General features: G+C 55.5%; 1 protein-coding gene across 4 annotated transcripts in view; it reads right to left on the minus strand.

The window, feature by feature from the left end:
• Positions 1-16,277, minus strand: part of SEMA3B (semaphorin 3B) — a 36,958-nt gene that overhangs the window by 9,939 nt on the left and 10,742 nt on the right. For 2 of the 4 annotated variants that reach the window (XM_077277076.1, XM_077277078.1), the window contains exons 2-4: positions 6,852-6,977; positions 3,496-3,650; positions 3,223-3,285 (exon numbers count right to left, since the gene is read on the minus strand). In XM_077277076.1, coding sequence (XP_077133191.1) covers positions 3,223-3,285; positions 3,496-3,650; positions 6,852-6,977 — 344 coding nt within the window. Of the gene's footprint in view, positions 1-3,222; positions 3,286-3,495; positions 3,651-6,851; positions 6,978-12,723; positions 12,861-16,277 lie in introns of those variants that run through there. The other 2 variants (XM_077277077.1, XM_077277079.1) reach the window with 2 other exon arrangements.

Below are 16,277 nucleotides of genomic sequence, written 5' to 3' on the forward strand. Positions count from 1 at the left end.
AAGAGGAGGGGGAGTCACACCGTCACTGGAATGCACTAAATCACAGACACCCCCCATACCTGACCTTCAATGCTCATCCCCTGCAGGGAATGCAGGATGCTGGGGGCTTGTCTCCATGCTAAGTACTACCTCTGGCATCGAGGGGGGACACCGACATCGAGGGGGAACGCCGACATCGAGGGGGAACGCCGACATCGAGGGGGAACGCCGGCATCGAGGGGGAACGCCGACATCGAGGGGGAACGCCGACATCGAGGGGGGACACCGACATCGAGGGGGAACGCCGACATCGAGGGGGAACGCCGACATCGAGGAGGGACGCCGACATCGAGGGGGGACGCCGACATCGAGGGGGGACGCCGACATCGAGGGGGAACGCCGACATCGAGGGGGAACGCCGGCATCGAGGGGGGACGCCGACTTTGAGGGGGGACGCCGACATCGAGGGGGAACGCCGACATCGAGGGGGAACGCCGGCATCGAGGGGGAACGCCGACATCGAGGGGGAACGCCGACATCGAGGGGGGACGCCGACATCGAGGGGGGACGCCGACATCGAGGGGGAACGCCGGCATCGAGGGGAAACGCCGGCATCGAGGGGGAACGCCGACATCGAGGGGGGACGCCGACATCGAGGGGGGACGCCGACATCGAGGGGGGACGCCGACATCGAGGGGGAACGCCGACATCGAGGGGGAACGCCGACATCAAGGGGGACGCCGACATCGAGGGGGGACGCCGACATCGAGGGGGGACGCCGACATCGAGGGGGGACGCCGACATCGAGGGGGAACGCCGACATCGAGGGGGGACGCCGACATCGAGGGGGGACGCCGACATCGAGGGGGACACCGGCATCGAGGGGGAACGCCGACTCCTGGCACTGCTATGGCCACTGCCACAGATGGGTTAGAGGCAGGAGCCATTGCCGCCCATAGCGTTTCTTATATCCAGTCTAACCTCTGAGCCGGGACCTGCTGTCCTAGATGGGACTCATATCCTTCCATCACCTGCATGTTTACTTCATCGTATGCTCTTTAACCCACTGAACCTATTAATGGCCCAGAAAGTAAACAGACCGCCCAGCTTGCTGGTGGATGGGGTGTGAGCCGCTCAGACGTGATAAGTGTCGCCTCACATCACCTCAGGGTTAAATCTGCCTCACCGGCAAAATTGGAGCAAAAGGGGTTATGTGTAATGAAAAGCTCTGACTAATCTTCAAGGGGCATTTAGTTTCTATTACGTTTCAAGGTCTTTTCTTGCTGTCAGAGCCGGGTTATTGCAGAAAACTCAGGATCGGGACTTTTTTAGCATTTGGATATCAGCAATAAATGGTTCCTTGGGTACCACAAGGTTCTGTCCTGGCCCCAGTGTTACAAGTGGGGACCACAAGGCTCTGTCCTGGGCCCAGTGTTACAAGTGGGGACCGCAAGGCTCTGTCCTGGGCCCAGTGTTACAAGTGGGGACCGCAAGGCTCTGTCCTGGCCCCAGTGATGCAAGAGGGGGACCACAAGGCTCTGTCCTGGGCCCAGTGTTACAAGTGGGGACCGCAAGGCTCTGTCCTGGGCCCAGTGTTACAAGAGGGGGACCACAAGGCTCTGTCCTGGCCCCATTGATGCAAGAGGGGGACCACAAGGCTCTGTCCTGGGCCCAGTGTTACAAGTGGGGACCGCAAGGCTCTGTCCTGGGCCCAGTGTTACAAGAGGGGGACCACAAGGCTCTGTCCTGGCCCCATTGATGCAAGAGGGGGACCACAAGGCTCTGTCCTGGCCCCAGTGTTACAAGCGGGGACCACAAGGCTCTGTCCTGGCCCCAGTGATGCAAGAGGGGTACCACAAGGCTCTGTTCTGGCCCCAGTGTTACAAGTGGGGACCACAAGGTTCTGTCCTTGCCCCAGTGTTACAAGTGGGTACCACAAGGCTCTGTCCTGGCCCCAGTGTTACAAGTGGGTACCACAAGGCTCTGTCCTGGCCCCAGTGTTACAAGTGGGGACCACAAGACTCAACATTAAGTGATCTAGATAAGGGAAATGAAGGTAAACTAATTACAACTGCAGATAATGCAAAACTAGGAGGGATAACTAACACTTGATAAGACAGAGAAAAGATTCAAGAGAAGCTTGAACAAAGAGCAGTGACTAATAGAATGATATTTACCAGGGAGAAATGCAAGATTCTACATCTGGGCAAGAAAAACGAACATTACATCTATAGAATGGGAGGAATAGAACTAAGCAGCAGCACGTGTTTATACTAGTAGATCACAGACTGCACAGGAGTCAACAGTGTGATGCAGCAGCAAAAAAGGCAAACGAAGTTGTAGGATGTACTAAGAGAAGCACAGAGTCCAGATCACGTGAAGTAATTATCTCCCTCTGCTCCTCCTTGGTCAGGAATCATCTGGATCCTGGGTCCAGTTCTGGGCTCCACATTATAATAAAGACATTGAAAAGCTGGAGCAAGTTCAGAGAAGAGCGACCAGGATGGTGAGCGGACGGCAAAGTATGTCCTATGAGGAACGGTTACAGGATCTGGGAATGTTTAGCTGCAAAAAAGAAGACTGAGAGGAGACTTAATAGCCGTCTACAAATATCTGAAGGGCCGTCACAGTGTAGAGGGATCATCATTATTCTCATCTACACATGGAAACACAGGAAGCAATGGAAGGAAACTGAAAGGGAGAAGATCCAGATTATATATTAGAAGGCTGACAGGGCGATCAATGAGTGGAACAGGCGGCCACGAGAGGTGGTGAGTTCTCCTTCAATGGAAGTCTTCACACAGAGGCTGGACAGACATCTGTCTGAGATGGTTTAGTGACTCTTGCATTGGGGGGGGGGGGGGTTGGACACGATGACCCCGGGGGTCCCGTCTGACTTTAACATTCTAGGATTCTGACAGGAGAGTCGTTGAAAACCTCGTAAAAAAAAGTTTAAGGGAGTTGCAAAGCTTCATATGATCGGATGATTCAGCTTTATGTACATAATTGGTAGACGTCTGATTCACCGGTGACAATGTGAATACTAATATCTGGGAGGTTGACTGGACGAGCCCTAGTGTGCCGGCAGGCTCTCGGGGCATGATGGGAGTTGTAGTTCTGAAGCTGCTGCAGAGTCGGCAGTTGGGAACACTAAGGTGCAGCGCTGAGTTATAGAAGGTCCCACAGCTGGTAACCCGCAGAATATATCCTCCCAGTAGGGGGCGCCGGCGCTTGTGCACTCACATTAATGTCCTTTCCTGCCCAGTTGCACTCTTCCCTCCACTCTACGGGCGCGTGCCACGGAATCTGCGGGGAGGAAAGGTCGCATTATTACGTATCAGCGACGACTACTGCAGCAGCGCATGTACGATGGGAATCTACCGTCTGCTCCGGTCACACAGCGCTGTCCTGCAAACCCCTGAGCAGCACATGACATGGCGGCAGAGCTGGCATCATACTGCCACATGTGGGGCATCCATACAGGTCACTGGTAATAATGAAGCCAGCGGATCTTACCAGCAGCTCGTTCTGTGTGATGTTATCCAGACTCAGCGACAGCAGGTAATTCTTACCCCCCACAAACAGGCGGCTGCGCTCCTCGTCCAGCAACAGCACATCGAAACAGCAGGAGCGAGTGATGGTGTACGTGCGCAGACCGTGGAGAGACAGATCTGGGGACACAGGAAATCACAGGGTTCAATATATCCCTGTACAAAGGCATCCGTGTACAAAGGCATCATGAGCCATGGGGAATATTACTATACTCCAGTCACCTCCAGAGCTGCAGTCCCTATTCTGCTGTTACATTGCTTCTTATTCTCCGGTCGCCTCCAGAGCTGCAGTCACTATTCTGCTGTTACATCGTGTCTTATTCTCCAGAGCTACAGTCACTATTCTGCTGTTACATTGGGTCTTATTCTCCAGTCACCTCCAGAGCTGCAGTCACTATTCTGCTGTTACATTGCGTCTTATTCTCCGGTCGCCTCCAGAGCTGCAGTCACTATTCTGCTGTTACATAGTGTCTTATTCTCCGGTCGCCTCCAGAGCTGCAGTCACTATTCTGCTGTTATATTGCGTCTTATTCTCCGGTCGCCTCCAGAGCTGCAGTCACTATTCTGCTGTTATATTGCGTCTTATTCTCCGGTCGCCTCCAGAGCTGCAGTCACTATTCTGCTGTTACATTGGGTCTTATTCTCCAGTCACCTCCAGAGCTGCAGTCACTATTCTGCTGTTACATTGCGTCTTATTCTCCGGTCGCCTCCAGAGCTGCAGTCACTATTCTGCTGTTACATTGTGTCTTATCCTCCAGTCACCTCCAGAGCTGCAGTCACTATTCTGCTGTTACATTGCGTCTTATTCTCCGGTCGCCTCCAGAGCTGCAGTCACTATTCTGCTGTTACATTGCTTCTTATTCTCCGGTTGCCTCCAGAGCTGCAGTCACTATTCTGCTGTTACATAGTGTCTTATTCTCCAGTCACCTCCAGAGCTGCGGTCACCTTCAGGTCTGCATAGACTCTGATGGAGTCACATCGGTTCCATAGTCTGTGTTGCCGGCAGAATACCACAAGATAAAGTAAGAAGTGGCGCAGCAGCTGTGCACTGTTCAGTGCCGACGTTCACCATTTCTAGTCTTTCCCCATAAGTCATTTACAGGTCAGAGGTGAAGTGTGCGCGGTCTGTGAGCCGAGTGTCATTCATGATGGTGCTTTATGTCCCCCCTATTGCTGCATCAGTGCTCTCTATAAGATGAATGGCGGACCCCCCTATACAGCCACTCGCCCAAAGAGCAAACAGACAGACGTGATCCGCCAAGAGGGATCGTAGAAAGGAAAATCCTAAAGGGTCAGTCCTGACGTCGCCCTCGTCTGTCACACTGCTAAACCTGGGAGAACCGAGTGACACCCGGCGCGGCCAGCGTTCGCACTCCCACGGTCACCAGCGTTCCTAGCAATAACTAAGAATGACGCATGTCATGTACAGGGGTCACTGTACTCACCCTGGTAGGACAGCTTCAGGCGCGGGGTCACTGTACTCACCCCGATGGGACAGCTTCAGGCGCGGGGTCACTGTACTCACCCTGATAGGACAGCTTCCGGTTCGGGGTCACTGTACTCACCCTGGTAGGACAGTTTCAGGCGCGGGGTCACTGTACTCACCCTGATAGGACAGCTTCAGGCGCGGGGTCACTGTACTCACCCTGGTAGGACAGCTTCAGGCGCGGGGTCACTGTACTCACCCCGATGGGACAGCTTCAGGCGCGGGGTCACTGTACTCACCCTGATAGGACAGCTTCAGGCGCGGGGTCACTGTACTCACCCTGATAGGACAGCTTCCGGTTCGGGGTCACTGTACTCACCCTGGTAGGACAGTTTCAGGCGCGGGGTCACTGTACTCACCCTGATAGGACAGCTTCAGGCGCGGGGTCACTGTACTCACCCTGGTAGGACAGCTTCAGGCGCGGGGTCACTGTACTCACCCCGATGGGACAGCTTCAGGCGCGGGGTCACTGTACTCACCCTGATAGGACAGCTTCCGGTTCGGGGTCACTGTACTCACCCTGGTAGGACAGTTTCAGGCGCGGGGTCACTGTACTCACCCTGATAGGACAGCTTCAGGCGCGGGGTCACTGTACTCACCCTGGTAGGACAGCTTCAGGCGCGGGGTCACTGTACTCACCCCGATGGGACAGCTTCAGGTTCGGGGTCACTGTACTCACCCTGGTAGGACAGCTTCAGGCGCGGGGTCACTACTCACCCTGATAGGACAGTTTCAGGCGCGGGGTCACTGTACTCACCCTGATAGGACAGCTTCAGGCGCGGGGTCACTGTACTCACCCTGATAGGACAGCTTCAGGTTCGGGGTCACTGTACTCACCCTGGTAGGACAGCTTCAGGCGCGGGGTCACTGTACTCACCCCGATGGGACAGCTTCAGGCGCGGGGTCACTGTACTCACCCCGATGGGACAGCTTCAGGCGCGGGGTCACTGTACTCACCCCGATGGGACAGCTTCAGGCGCGGGGTCACTGTACTCACCCTGGTAGGACAGCTTCAGGCGTGGGGTCACTGTACTCACCCCGATGGGACAGCTTCAGGCGCGGGGTCACTACTCACCCTGATAGGACAGCTTCAGGCGCGGGGTCACTGTACTCACCCTGATAGGACAGCTTCAGGCGCGGGGTCACTGTACTCACCCCGATGGGACAGCTTCAGGCGCGGGGTCACCATACTCACCCTGATAGGACAGCTTCAGGCGCGGAGTCACTGTACTCACCCCGATGGGACAGCTTCAGGCGCGGGGTCACTGTACTCACCCCGATGGAACAGCTTCAGGCGCGGGGTCACTGTACTCACCCTGATAGGACAGCTTCAGGCGCGGGTTCACCGTACTCACCCCGATGGGACAGCTTCAGGCGCGGGTTCACCGTACTCACCCCGATGGGACAGCTTCAGGCGCGGGTTCACCGTACTCACCCTGGTAGGACAGCTTCAGGCGCGGGGTCACTGTACTCACCCTGGTAGGACAGCTTCAGGCGCGGGGTCACTGTACTCACCCTGATAGGACAGCTTCAGGCGCGGGGTCACTGTACTCACCCCGATGGGACAGCTTCAGGCGCGGGGTCACCATACTCACCCTGATAGGACAGCTTCAGGCGCGGGTTCACCGTACTCACCCTGGTAGGACAGCTTCAGGCGCGGGGTCACTGTACTCACCCTGATAGGACAGCTTCAGGCGCGGGGTCACTGTACTCACCCTGATAGGACAGCTTCAGGCGCGGGGTCACTGTACTCACCCTGATAGGACAGCTTCAGGCGCGGGGTCACTGTACTCACCCTGATAGGACAGCTTCAGGCGCGGGGTCACTGTACTCACCCTGATAGGACAGCTTCAGGCGCGGGGTCATCGTACTGTTCCCTCTGACACCCCAACACAGTAAAATGCTGATCAGCAGGTGACTGCGGAAAACTTTCATCTTAAAGGCGCCGGTGAATCTCCAATCTGCAAGAAACAAGGCGGCCATCATTGCAGAGCCAGCAAAGCATCGCTTCATTATTTCCTGTGAGATCTCTGATCGGACAGACGCCTCCCCCAGTATTACACCGTCTCCAGCACGAGCCGCTCGTTTCTGCGTGTGGCCCTGAGCCAGCATACTCCTCATCACAACACATCCCTGGACGCCCTCCAGCCAGGATTCCCCGGGGGCACAGCGTGGTCATCGCCAGAGCCGTACTATACACGTAGCGATGGTCTCCACCGGACAACCGGGAGCCCTCGCGACCCACCGTCAGCTGCAGGCTACACCTCATGTGCACACTCTATAACATGAGGGCATTGCTAAAACTTACAGCTAAGACTCCTGGAATTAAAACCGTCATTCTTTACACTGCGGGCTGCATCCAAGCCTGTTTACAACAAGGTTTACGCCTTGAATCCTCATTCTATTTCTTTTTTAGAAATTAAACGTTTGACATTTCTGAATTTTTATTTTTGTGCCAGATACATTGTAATTTTTCACCAATTTTGCAACTTTTTTTAATTATTTTTTTTTTTTGCTTTTCTATTCTCCAAATCAATTTTTTTTCGCAATTGAAGATTAATTTGCAGCATTTTAAAATGTAGTAAAACGTTTGTGCAACATTTCACTCGAAGAAGATACAAAAGAACAAACAAAAAAAGCGTGTTAATTTGCGGCAAATTTCTTAAACCTTTTTGCTCCATTTTGATGATTTTGGCACAGAAGGTGAGTGAGCGATGGTTGTCGTATGGAGGGCGGCCGTGGGTGTAATGGACGGTACAAGAGGAGCAGGTTCTGGGATTTATAGGGCGACCAGGATAAAGGAACGTCGATGTGTGGAGCCAGTGACCAAATCAGGCATTATATACCACAAGCTACCGGGGAAACTCGTGTCATGGAGGCAGGTGGGAAACCACAGGACCGAGATCACAGGTGTAAGGTGACACGGACCCCTGCAGCGGGCGGGGGATGGGGAGATAGCCCGCCGAGGTTTGGGATCCAGTAACATAAAGACCAGTGTTTACTCTGCAGATAGCGAGGGCGGCAGATGGAGAACTGCGGCTTTTGAAGAAATCTCAATATAAGTTTCAAAGCGAGATTCCCCTTTTGATGTCCTGGTGAAGTGTAGCGGGCGCTGGCGGCCGTCCAGCCATCACTGTAACCCTTCTTTATTAGCGCAATATAAAACACGATCAGAAAAAAAGAGAGATTAATGCAGAACAGAGAGCGGGGCCAGCGGACGAGCGCCATGATTAATGACAGGCGGAGGGGCGAGAGCCACCCAAAACACTGGGGACCATGGAGTCATGAGAGAGGCCAATGTATGGGGATAACGGGGCCCTGAGAGGCCACATGTATGGGGGATAACGGGGCCCTGAGAGGCCACATGTATGGGGGATAACGGGGCCCTGAGAGGCCACATGTCTAGGGAGGGATAACAGGGACCTGAGAGGCCACATGTACGGGGGGGATAATGGGGCCCTGACAGCCAACATGTATGGGGGGATAACGGGGTCCTGAGAGGCCACATGTATGGGGGATAACTGGGTCCTGAGAGGCCACATGTATGGGGGATAACGGGGCCCTGAGAGGCCATATGTCTAGGGAGGGATAACAGGGACCTGAGAGGCCACATGTACGGGGGGGATAATGGGGCCCTGAGAGCCAACATGTATGGGGGGATAACGGGGTCCTGAGAGGCCACATGTATGGAGGATAACTGGGCCCTGAGAGGCCACGTATGGGGGATAACGGGGCCCTGAGAGGCCACATGTATGGGGGATAACGGGGCCCTGAGAGGCCATATGTCTAGGGAGGGATAACAAGGCTCTGAGAGGCCTCATGTATGGGGGATAACGGGGCCCTGAGAGGCCATATGTCTAGGGGGGGATAACTGGGTCCTGAGAGGCCACATGTATGGGGGGATAGGGGATAACAAGGCTCTGAGAGGCCTCATGTATGAGGGGGATAGGGGATAATGGGGCCCTCAGAGGCCACATGTATGGGGGGATAACGGGGCCCTGAGAGGCCACATGTATGGGGGGATAGGGGATAATGGGTCCCTGAGAGGCCTCATGTATGAGGGGATAATGGGGCCCTGAGAGGCCACATGTATGGGGGGATAGGGGATAACGGGGCTCTGAGAGGCCTCATGTATGGGGGGATAACGGGGCCCTGAGAGGCCACATGTATGGGGGGATAGGGGATAATGGGTCCCTGAGAGGCCTCATGTATGAGGGGATAATGGGGCCCTGAGAGGCCACATGTATGGGGGGGATAGGGGATAACGGGGCTCTGAGAGGCCTCATGTATGGGGGGATAACGGGGCCCTGAGAGGCCACATGTATGGGTGGGGGGATAGGGAATAATGGGGCCCTGAGAGGCCACATGTATGGGGGGATAACGGGGCCCTGAGAGGCCACATGTATGGGGGGATAGGGGATAATGGGTCCCTGAGAGGCCTCATGTATGAGGGGATAATGGGGCCCTGAGAGGCCACATGTATGGGGGGGATAGGGGATAACGGGGCTCTGAGAGGCCTCATGTATGGGGGGATAACGGGGCCCTTAGAGGCCTCATGTATGAGGGGATAGGGGATAATGGGGCCCTTAGAGGCCACATGCTGAGGGAGGGGATAAGGGGGCCTTGAGAGTGGTCTCATGTCTGGGGGAGGAATAGGGGATAATGGGGTCCTGAGTGGCCACAATTACAGGTCGGGGGGATAGCGGGGCCCTGACAGTGACCACCCTTACAGGTCTTCGGTGCATTCTTTGTACTTTGGACCCAAAATCTGTTGTGGATTTTGCAATAAATTTGGTTGTAAATCCGCATAAAAATCTGGATTTTACTTTCTGCTTTGTGAAGGGTGATATCTACAGAAATCGCTGTTTTCACGTCTGCCGCGCCGCAGGTGACTTTTCCCGTAGATTTTCCTGCAGTGTATGGATAGGATGTGACATCTCGTGTGCTGCAGCATTGTACTGGGTGTGAACAGAGCCCTGCGCACTTTCTGCAGCCGCCGAGGATCCGGCACCTTCATCCTGTCCCAGTGAAGGGCTTTTGTACTGTGTTGTGCGCACCGCCGGCTCTGCTACATACACCATCACAATGATTGCTGTGCAGCAGACAATTCCCTGTGTCATCTGGTCCAGATTTCCGGATGATGCACAGACGAAGGTTTCGGCTTTTATAATAACGCAGACCTCATATCTTAACTAATTAGCGCACATAACGAGCTATTGTTGCTGGGTCGGCCGACGTCACGTACAACAACAGGGTCTTTGAGGATGAATTGGTGGTCACCCGGCACATATGTGACCGCACATGGGAGCCGCGCCGAGATCAGGAGAACAGTATTAGCCGCTAATTCCTGCATCTCCATTATTTCCAGATTAGCATCGTCCAAGAATGTTTCTCTCTTTCCTCGTAGCTCTACGGTTATGAAAATTCCAGAGATTGTAACCCTGCGGATTAGAAACTGGTCCGCCTGGAAGTGGCCCCTCCAGGCCACCGCACCTGAGAGGTCCGAGTGCAGCAGGACGTAAGAGGGATGAATCCGAGTGCAGCAGGACGTAAGAGGGATGAATCCGAGTGCAGCAGCGCGATGGAGCCAGGTGGTACCTGACCACAGACAGAGGTATGCCCCAGGTAACGGGCTAGAGGGGGCGATGTCACGTGACCTGCAGGAGCAATGGCGCAAATGTCTGGAGGGCAGTGATCGATGCAGGAGTGTGGGAGGGGATGCAAAGGCACTTTTTAAAAAAAGTTTCTCTTTTTTTTTTTTTTTATTAAGTCCAAATATTTTATAAAACCGGGAGCCACCGGCACTCCCCTTATCAGCGACATTCCCACGCTGCAGATCTGGTACCGAACCGATGATTCTCAGCTGCAGAAAATTCCACCTCTGAATTTGGAGCTTTGGTTCTGATCGATGGGAAAGTCGCAGAACAAAACCTGCAATGTGGGGATTCGCCGCTATGGTTTAACAACGCGGATTAGTTTCAGAAATATAAACTAGACAACATTAATCCTGAGTTTGAAGAAATGCCGAATAGATGAGCTGCGAGGCATTTACAGCATTTGCCATCACTGAGCTACTGATTTGTCCCAAACCGCACGCGGACGAATCTGCGCCAACCGTGTGCTGTCCTCATAAATGGCACAAAGTCTGCAGGAACCGAGCTCGGTGCGGAGGCCGCCATCCCCGACAGCAGAAACCTCACAGCACAAGCTCAGCTTCCACATGTTATCCTTCCTGAATAGAAAACTTTGCCCTCACTATAAATCGGTGTTCGTGCGGTGTCCGTGTAGTGTCCGTGCGGTGTGCGTGCGGTGTGCGTGCAGTGTCTGCGCAGTGTCAGTGCAGTGTTCGCGCAGTGTCCGTGCAGCGTCTATGTGGTGTCCCTGCAGTGTCCATACGGTGTCCGTGCAGCGTCTGCGCAGTGTCCGTGCGGCATCTGTGTGGTGTCCATGCAGCGTCTGCGCAGTGTCCGTGCGGCGTCTGTGTGGTGTCCGTGCAGCGTTCGTGCGGTGTCAGTGCAGTGTCCGTGCGGTGTCTCTGCTGTGTCCGTGCAATGTCAATGCGGTGTCCGTGCAGTGTTCGTGCGGTGTCTCTGCTGTGTCCGTGCAGTGTCAATGCGGTGTCCGTGCGGCGTCCGTGCGGTGTCCGTGCAGCGTCCGTGCGGTGTCTGTGCAGCATCTGTACGGTGTCCGTGCAGTGTCTGTGCGTTGTCTCTGCTGTGTCCGTGCAGTGTCAATGTGGTGTCCGTGCAGTGTCTGTGCGACATCCGTGCGGTGTTTGTGCAGTGTCCGTGCGGTGTCCGTGCAGCGTTCGTGCGGTGTCTGTGCAGCATTTGTACAGTGTCCGTGCGGTGTCCGTGCAGTGTCCATACTGCATCCGTGCAGCATCTGTACAGTGTCCATGCAGCATCTGTACAGTGTCCGTGCAGCATCTGTACAGTGTCCGTGCAGCGTTTGTGCGGTGTTCTTGCAGTGTCCGTGCAGTGTCTGTGCAGCATCTGCACAGCGTCCGTGCGGTGTTTGTGTAGCGTCCGTGCGGTGTTCGTGTAGTGTCCATGCAGTGTCTGCGCAGTGTCCGTACAGCATCTGCACAGCGTCCGTGCAGCGTCCGTGCGGTGTTCGTGTAGCGTCCGTGCGGTGTCTGCGCAGTGTCCGTGCAGCATCTGTACAGTGTCCGTGCAGTGTCCGTGCAGCATCTGTACAGTGTCCGTGCGCTGTCCGTGCAGTGTCCGTGCGTTGTCCGTGCAGCATCTGTACAGTGTCCGTGCAGCACACCTGCCGAGTGTTTACAGAATGCGTGCAGGTTGCAGCACGAACACCGGATCATTCACACCGCGGCGTCTGACGTCCAGAACAGGACAAACAAAACTCCCACAGATATGCGAAGGAGAAGGACACGTCGTAAGGAAGCCATCATATAACGCTATGGGGTCAGTGAGATCGCACGCTGGGTATGATGGGGGTAGTAGTACACCCAGCTCTATAAACACACACTGGGGTAGGTCGCAGTCTCCTCACTGCTCACATGTAAAGCAAAGGTCACATTATACACACAGCACAGTACAGCGCCACAGCCTCAGTGTGCGACACCGCACAATATGCACCTGCACACCGAGCTCCCTCCTCACAGCCATAAGCACTGCGTCCCCGAGAGCTGACAGTCCCAGCATGGACATACACGACGCCTTGTCATCCCAGAGCACAGCTTACCTGCTCCTGCTACTCCAGGGGAAAGAAAGGGTTAAGCAGCAGATGAGAGCGGTGGTCCTGTGCCTGCTGCTGTGGGGTCTGCTGTGGGGTCCGCTGCCAGCCCTGAGGTGAGCACTTCACTTCTTCATCTGAGAGGCTCCCACTCCCCTCCCACTTGTCCGTACCATTCCCAGCCCCAGCGAGACAGCGAGAGGGAGGAGAGACAGCAGCGAGGACACGAGAGTGCAGGATTGTGAGAGGTCCACTGTCCCAGCACCCGAGGGTCCTGCTTTTATATAGATTGTCGGACATGGTCACATTTGGGGTCGTTTTCACCATCTCCAGGACCTCCGCTCACTATCAGTGGCTGGGAACGCTCCCGTACACCCCTGAGGTTGTGGACAGAATTGTGCGCCCATATCACGGAGGACGGGACGGTCCCGGCCCCACCGCGGGCCCAAGGATCTGAACCGGCAGCGTCACAGGGATCCTGCCGTAGGTAGTGTATGTTCACACATGGCGTTTTTGCAGCAGGTTTTTTGGTGCTGACAGAATACGCACGTTTGTCACATTTTTACTTGCGATTTTCAGTAAAAATCAATCTGCTGCGTCTTGGTAAAAACACCGGAGGTTTCAAGATACACGCAGGAAATTGTGTCCACGAGAGGTGACGACTCTGTGTGATTGTGCCGGACTTTACCCCCCAAATACACTGCCTAAAGAACCGCAGCAAAATCTCCATGTGTGAACGGGCCCCACCAGTGCCAGCGACGAGCCCAGCCTGGACCCCTCTGCCGGATGTGTGCGTCAGATGGAGCAGGCTGGAGGCCTCACTAATGTCCAGGCTGGATACACGGTAACAAACCCTCAGCTGTGAGAAGTAAGAGGTTAAGGGAAGAGTCTCTGCGTTTGGGTGGTCTGACATGTTGGCAGTACTGCTGTGGCACCGGGCAGGCACTGACACATTCCTTGTCAGCTGTGGCACCGTGGACCCCTGGAGGAAAGTCCGCTCGGTCCCTTCTATCCCCTGATGTCCGGGCCGTGCACGAGCCTTAGACCAGCTGCGCCAGACACATGGCCACCAGCCACAAATTCTCAGCATGCCCTCCATTCCCACAACGCCCACCGCCTGGCAGAATATGGCGGCACATTTGTGCACATAGCAAAAAAATAACCCAAAGAGTCAACTCCTAATACAGAGGATGGGGGGCAAACAGTGGAGGCCACCACCCCAATGTGCTGCGGAGCCCCGAACACTGACCGGCCCGGTATCACAGGTGGAGCAGGCCCGGTATCACAGGAGGGGCAGGCCCGGTATCACAGGTGGAGCAGGCCCGGTATCACAGGAGGGGCAGGCCCGGTATCACAGGAGGGGCAGGCCCGGTATCGCAGGAGGGGCAGGCCCGGTATCGCAGGAGGGGCAGGCCCGGTATCCCAGGTGGAGCAGGCCCTGTATCACAGGAGGGGCAGGCCCGGTATCCCAGGAGGGGCAGGCCCGGTATCCCAGGAGGGGCAGGCCCGGTATCCCAGGAGGGGCAGGCCCGGTATCCCAGGAGGGGCAGGCCCGGTATCGCAGGAGGGGCAGGCCCGGTATCGCAGGAGGGGCAGGCCCGGTATCCCAGGAGGGGCAGGCCCGGTATCCCAGGAGGGGCAGGCTTGGTATCACAGGAGGGGCAGGCCCTGTATCACAGGAGGGGCAGGCCCGGTATCACAGGTGGAGCAGGCCCTGTATCACAGGAGGGGCAGGCCCGGTATCCCAGGTGGAGCAGGCCCTGTATCACAGGAGGGGCAGGCCCGGTATCGCAGGAGGGGCAGGCCCGGTATCACAGGAGGGGCAGGCCCGGTATCCCAGGAGGGGCAGGCCCGGTATCCCAGGAGGGGCAGGCTCGGTATCACAGGAGGGGCAGGCTGGCACATGATGGGGCGCAGCCCCCCATGCCCGTGTGTAATGTGCATTCCTACATGCCCGTGAGGGGGTCACACAAGAGGCGGCAGCGTCCGGAGTCACACGCGGCACAGAAAGAGGCGCATTCCTGCCAGTGACAAGTGTGGTCCCCATTCACCCCAAAACAAAGGGATCGAGCTGGGGGGACAAGTAATGAGAGGAGCCGACCCTTACAAAGAAGGCTGGGAAGATGGAGGGGGTAGGAAGTAATTGATGTGGAACGTAAAGCCAAAATCAACAGCAACTGGGGCGATAATTAGTAATAGACGAAGACCCCAAGGATGAAAAGAAGGCGGAAATAACAGCGGGGAAAGGGCTCCCTACTAAAGATGGCGGCAATTATTGGGCACAGGTCGCTGTGATGTACAGAATTCACTAGTAAATCCTGTGACTGGCCCGTCATTGTGCTCGTATGTATGGCGGACGGCCACGCCATTTCCCAGCGGTCACTTCTGTAACGCCACCAACGCAGGGCAGGACGCGGATATTTACTGCACGAGTCTGAAGAGAATAGTGTAAAACGAGATGCAAAGCATACGGAGGACAAGCATACGGAGGGCAAGCATACGGAGTGTAGGGATTCACGCTCTCGGGCATTAGGTAGTGTTCACCCAGGCAGTGCAGTTTTTTCAAAACAGGTGCAGTTTTATTGCTTTCATAAAACACCAAGGGATTCACAACCAAAACAAAACCACAGTACAGTACAGTCCTTTCTTCAGGAGCAGACTTCATACGCAGAAGAGGCCGACCCCCCAGTATCGGTTTCACCTTCACTACCAAACAGAAGTGTTCAACTCCGGGAATAGTTCACACTGAACAGGCTGCAGCTTCCACACAGACTGCTCAGCTTTCCTAGCTGACCCGTGCAGTCTCCATTGAGGGTGACCCCGCCACGTCTCCCAGCTACAGCTCACATTTTGACTGGTCACTCACCAGCTTCGCCACACTTAACCCTGCGTCATCCAGCAGACTGACATCTAGTGACCACAGGCCCTGGTTCTAGTACAAAGCTGGGCAGGTGCATCTGATAACCTCCAGCTAGAATTTAACCCTGTCCTGTCTGGCTTTGCTGCGGGAGGTATCGGCCAATAGAGGCTTACAGGGGACGTGAACAGCCTGTAAACCCACCCGTCACCTCGTATCCGCCTCACGTGTACACAGAGGCCCGCGGTACAGAACATGGGAAGCACGATCGTTCTGTTATCAGCCATTACTGGGGGAGGCTCTCTGCTAACCTGATATCTCTGCTTGCTGTCAGTGAACAGTAGCATTGGTTGCATTGTGTCATGAATACTGAAAGTTGGTTTTGGCAGGGGTCTGGCGGCGGCTTGTGTCCCTGTGGGGCACACATTGCCCCTCGGCCTGGTGGTCTCATGTACGGTGGGTGCAGGTGTGGTACGGGGGACATGGGGGATGAGCAGGTGCTTTAGGGTGGGGGAGGGGAGACGCTTACAGAGCATTTCCCTGCTTGTTGGACACAGGATATATTAGGTGTCGCTCCGGGATCACAGGTCATTTACTGTGCATTTAGCGCATTATCACCCCGGTGACCCGCAGCAGTGAGTGGGGTCAGAGGTGGCGGCTCCTGGTGACCCGGCCACTCTCCATCCACAGCAGGGCAGCGCTGGGT

This window comes from Ranitomeya variabilis, chromosome 8 (genome assembly GCF_051348905.1).
Source record: "Ranitomeya variabilis isolate aRanVar5 chromosome 8, aRanVar5.hap1, whole genome shotgun sequence".
In the NCBI taxonomy this organism is placed as follows: domain Eukaryota; kingdom Metazoa; phylum Chordata; class Amphibia; order Anura; family Dendrobatidae; genus Ranitomeya; species Ranitomeya variabilis.